Below are 5,797 nucleotides of genomic sequence, written 5' to 3' on the forward strand. Positions count from 1 at the left end.
CCGGTTAGGCGTCGCGTTCTGAGCATCCAAGAGTCATTGTGGATTGCCGGTGAACAAAGTCTGTGAAGGTTTGGAAGTCTACCTTGAAGACTTACCAAAGTGATTGGGCAAGGACGGGGTGTCCTTATCTCAAAGGGAATAAGCTGAAGGCGCGGTCTTCTGAGTTAAATCTCAGCCTCCCTAACTAGACGTATAGTTGTCACAGCAACTGGAACTGGTCTACCAAACCCTTGTCTTCACCAAGCAACTGGTTCTATCCCCCCACTTCCCTTTACTTTACAATTTGTCTTCGTGAAGTCATTGCTTACTTGTCTGATCTGTTTGACTTCACTGACTGAAGACTATTTCCTGTTTAGCTTCATACTGTCTTCCATTCTGATTCATACTACTTAGCTGCTGATAGTCTTCGTGCTTTCACTACATTGCTTACTTGACTATGGCATGTCTAGTGTAGTCTATCTTCCGCTGCATATCAATAGGTTCATTTCTACTGTTTGTCTTCAAAGACCTCGAGTTTTGAAGACTTTCATAAAAATCGCCTATTCACCCCCCTCTAGTCGATAACTAGCACTTTCAGTCTTCTCCTGGAAAAACAGATTGCAGTCGTGGTGTTCTTCCACCCTGCCCTCCCCTCAACCTCTCTCCACCGCCGTACTATCGCGAACCTGCACCACCCCCACCACTAAGATAGACAAGCACCTCTGCGCCCCATCAAAGCGACTGACGTGCAGCTAAACTGTTTAGTAGCTTGTGTGTCTGATACAAACTTACATCAGGTGAGCTAGCTCACGAATTCTAACACTCAATCTAACACTATTTGTACTCCCACCGTCCTCTTATATTATGGGACGGAGATTAGAGAAGGTGATGTATGGCGCCATGTGCTGTTGTAAGCACTTAGGTAGCCTCTATGCAGATTTCATGGTTGGTTTTTCATTAGAGTGAATTCCGGTTTTTACCCCCTATTTTGACATTTTTGACACTAATTACACCATTTAGCGAGATTTCATCCGTTTTACCCCATTTAAAAAAATGTTGCCACAATTTAACATGTTTAAAATTTTATGAGCATTCTGATCGGTCAGTCACAATTGTTACGTCTAGCTGCCATGCCACGTCAGTGGTTTTTTCTGGCTATTTTTCTCACTGCTGAACCGTGCCGCGTAGCTTCTCTTGACCGGCTCGCCCAATGGAGTTCGCTCGCGTCATGTCCAACGCACAATGCCCAAGTCGACCGCTCGCCACGCTCGCCTCCCGTGGCTGCTCGCCCCCAATCAAACATGCAAACTGATTTTCGTATAAGCATCAAATTCCTCTAGCTTGTTCATTATGATTGCATCATCTGTTAACTCAACCATGGAGTTCCCATTGGCCACCTTCTTGTGATAATAAACATTGTCCCAAGGGTTGGAACCCAATTCCTTGATCCTCTCCTTTATATCAAAATAACTAATGAAATCCCTCTCAATCATCTCTGACTTTGGATTTTTGTATCCACGGACATGTAAAAATATGCCTAACACTCCACATCTTGGTTGCCATCCACTTTGTGCAAGAAAAATAAAAATGAATTAGTGGCTGCAATAATAATAAATCATAATCTACTCTAATAAGGTAAACAAACATGTTTCAGCATGCATTGTAAGATACAAAGATCCAAAATTCCTTTACAGCTAGCAAGTAGCAACAGATGCTATCACTTGTACATGTATTAACACTCTTATGTCAGTAACAATTTCTCCTATAATTTATTCAGTGGTAATATGCCATGCTGATCAAGTATAGCCGTTCCATCAAAATACGTCAAACTGGAAACGAGATCAGTAGGGGAGAAAAATAGACAGGGAAAAACTATTGATGTTGCACGCCAGCCAGTCAGAACGCACAAAAAAGTTAAAACAGGGTAAATTGTGATAACACTTCTGCTAAATGAGATAAAATGGATGAAATCTCGTTAAATGAGATAATTAGTGTCAAAAATGCCAGAATAAGGAGTAAAAACCGGAATTCACTCATTCCATTAACTGGGCTTGCATTTTTCATTGCACACAACTTTCCCTATGTAGAAATAGCCAATTTCTCTTCTTAATAATTAATCAATGAGCCAAATCTTTTGCCTCCGTTTAAAAAAAATCCTCATGTCGCCATTGTCGATCACGTTGGCAATTATAAACTGGAATTATTAATGAGATAAATTCCGCATATCGCTGGGGGTGATTCTAAATTGGTTCATCGATCTTCAATGTTACAATTACACTTGGTTCAAAAGTTAATATCTGCATGATAAGTAAACTAAGCTTAATAATTCCTTTGTCACAGTGTGTGATCCTGAATTTGAACACCTTGCTCGGAAATCCCTGTGGGCTCGCCTTTCACATCCCTGTGCTATTGCGTCGGTGTAGTTCAACCAAAATACGTTCTTCAAAGTTGCTCAACATTTTCTAAAGAGTAATATACAGCACAGGTTATAAAAACTATTAGAGGGGTGTCTAAGTCATATCTGGGGTAAGTTTGCCAAATTTGTGACCCGCTGTCTATTGGTGCTGCATCAGTTTGGACTTGCACGGATGACTACTGCCATGTGACAACTTTTTAAACAACAGCCCCCAAAAGGCCATCTCTTCTAATTTTAAACAAAACCCCCCATGTGATGATAAGGCAACAAAACTTGCAAATTATCCAATTCTGCCATACAGGCGCAGACAAACAGCAGCAGCACAGGTATGAAGAACTGACACAAATTACGCACGATATTAAGAGCTCCCTTATTAATCATAGTTCACCATCCAAAGCCACGGCAAGTAATCGACACAACCGAACAGATCAGTAATCGACACAACCGAACAGATCAGTGATGGAAACAACGACACGACCAGACAAGCGCACCTATTGGAGGACACCGACGACACAAGACCTGTGAACCCAACAGAAGCCACACCGTGACCAGGCACTTACTGGCCACCACGCAGGCGAAGCACCAAGTGAAGGGTAGACTCCTTCTGGATGTTGTAGTCTGCCAGAGTGCGGCCATCCTCAAGCTGCTTACCAGCAAAGATGAGACGCTGCTGGTCCGGGGGGATGCCCTCCTTGTCCTGGATCTTCGCCTTCACGTTGTCGATGGTGTCCGAGGACTCCACCTCCAGAGTGATGGTCTTGCCCGTCAGGGTCTTGACGAAGATCTGCATACCACCACGAAGGCGGAGCACCAGGTGGAGGGTGGACTCCTTCTGGATGTTGTAGTCAGCAAGAGTGCGGCCATCCTCGAGCTGCTTGCCGGCGAAGATGAGGCGCTGCTGGTCCGGGGGGATGCCCTCCTTGTCCTGGATCTTTGCCTTCACGTTGTCGATGGTGTCCGAAGACTCCACCTCCAGAGTGATGGTCTTGCCCGTCAGGGTGTTGACGAAGATCTGCATACCACCACGAAGGCGGAGCACCAGGTGGAGAGTGGACTCCTTCTGGATGTTGTAGTCAGCAAGGGTACGACCATCCTCGAGCTGCTTGCCAGCAAAGATGAGGCGCTGCTGGTCCGGGGGGATACCCTCCTTGTCCTAAATCTTCGCCTTGACGTTGTCGATGGTGTCCGATGACTCAACCTCAAGGGTGATGGTCTTGCCGGTGAGGGTCTTCACAAATATCTGCATCTGTAAATACAAAGTAAACCCAGAGTAAGAAGCAGTTGAAAGGGAACATGCAGGACATAAACAATACAGGTACAGAGAGATGAAATCCTAGTTACAGATAAACGAACATCTCAATATGAATCTAGTAAAAATCCCAATCTATCAGCACAATCTTAAGCCTGATGAGAAGGCTATATAGTCTAAATCCTAGCAAATACATGCTCAAATTGGGACACAGCAATCTGGACAGGTGCAACAGTAATAACATAAATTTCAGAGTAGAACAAATGCAAACGATGAGGCTGCACCATGAGAAAGCTAGTAGTAAACAAATCCAGAATCAAGAACCTAAAAGAACCCAGCATATAAACTTGGCAACAATCGTACAGAACCAACCTATCTAGCAAAAACTAGAAAAAAACATAACAGATTAAAGTAGTAGCAAAACCTACCAAAAGTTAACAAATCTATCAGCACAATCTTTGGCATGTTGAGAAGGCAATATAGTGTAACTCCTAGCAGATCTATGTTCAACAATCATCTGAAGAAGTGTACGGTATATGAATCAACAATAATAACACGAATTTCAGACTAGACCGACAGGCAACTACTACAAGGGTGAACCATGAAAAAGTTAGGCATAAATAAATTCAGAATATGGAACCTAACGGAATCAACCAGCTACGCACACCTAGATGAAGCGAGCCAACAAAATCGGCGCATAGGACTAGGACACGCAACCAAACGAGCGAAATCAACCAGCCACACAAGCCTGCCTAATCGGCTGGACCGAATCGACACCAATCGGCGGATCTACTCGATAATCGAATCGACAGCAAGCTATTAACAAGCAATAGCGCCTCAGCGCGCAGATCTACTCCAAACGACGGGTTAACAGAAGAGTAATCGAGAGGCGGATCGATCGGAAACTCGCGTACCTTGGGGGGGGGGGAGGACGAGAGAGCCTTGGCTTCGATCGGTCGGAGATTCTTCGGTGGGGATCGGAGGGGGCTGGGTTGGATTTGCGGAGAGGAGAGGAGAGCGCGGATTTTATAGTCGGGGAGGCCGGGTCAGACGGGAAGGGAGGAAGAAGAGTCCCGTGAGGCTACGGCACCGGTGATAGGGATGGCAATGGGTACCCATTACCCGCATACCTTGTGGGTAAAAACCCTATTAGGGTAAGGGTATGGGATAAAAAATTATTCGTGGGTACTTAAATGGAAAATATCATACCCATTGGGTAAAGAGGGTATGGGTATGGGACCGTATAACTCATGCCCGCGTACCCATCTAAAATGTTGATAGGTGGGTTTCCGTTAATATCCCAATGTATTCATTTTCTCTCCTAATCACACTAGGTAAAAACTCTAATGTGTATTCAAATTATCTCTGTAATTTATCATGATTTCGTGAACTTAAAGTGTATGCATATGTGTTGTTATTTATGATTATGTGTTCTTGTTTAACATTTTTATATGTCACTTTATAGGCAAGTATTTTTGTTTATGAGAATATGTTGTTGTACATTGTTGTTTAAAATGTGTTGCTATTAATAATTTATGATTATATGTTGCTTTTTACAACTATTTTTTACTTAATTGATGTGTTTTAAATGCGGGTGTTTTTACCCGCGGGTACCTATATACCTTGTCGGGTGACGGGTGTGGGAAAAAATTGTAACCTTGACGGGTATGGGTATGGGTAATGGGTAAACTCAGGGCGGACGGGTAAGGGTATGGGGTAGCTCCACCCGTACCCAAACCCTGCGGGTGCCATCCCTAACCGGTGACGACGACGTGTAGCGTGGGGAGACCGATGAGATCTTTTTCTTAGATTTTTGTTCCTTCTTTCCCCAAAACGCCCTTTTTTTTTATCCTCAAGCAAACATTTTACTCTCTTCGTACATCCATTTCTACGGCAAGTAATTTAGAATGGGAGGAGTATTTACTTGCTCTCTATTCTTCCTGCACAATGTCGGATCGGCAGCTACTCCCTCTGTCTAAAATTGGAAGGAAGTCAGGCTGATTTTATAGGTAACGAGATTTAGGTAATCAAATGGAGAAGAGGCAAAATATATATTCTGAACTTCTTCTTTCTAATTGTTGCCGGTTCCCATCGTACCGGAACGACCGCGCACGAGACCGGCCTTGCAGGCGGCAAGTTGCGCGGCAATGCCA

General features: G+C 43.9%; 1 protein-coding gene across 1 annotated transcript; it reads right to left on the reverse strand.

Annotated features, from left to right (window-relative positions):
* Positions 1–2,741: 2,741 nt before the first annotated feature.
* LOC109764645 (polyubiquitin-like) lies at positions 2,742–4,740 on the reverse strand. The gene is made up of 2 exons (XM_073501014.1): positions 4,559–4,740; positions 2,742–3,641 (listed from the first exon to the last, which is right to left on the reverse strand). Exon 2 carries the CDS (start codon positions 3,411–3,413, stop codon positions 2,952–2,954), a length of 462 nt encoding a protein of 153 aa, XP_073357115.1. The 5' UTR covers positions 3,414–3,641; positions 4,559–4,740; the 3' UTR covers positions 2,742–2,951.
* Positions 4,741–5,797: the final 1,057 nt, after the last annotated feature.

Source organism: Aegilops tauschii, chromosome 6 (genome assembly GCF_002575655.3).
Source record: "Aegilops tauschii subsp. strangulata cultivar AL8/78 chromosome 6, Aet v6.0, whole genome shotgun sequence".
Classification (NCBI taxonomy): Eukaryota; Viridiplantae; Streptophyta; class Magnoliopsida; order Poales; family Poaceae; genus Aegilops; species Aegilops tauschii.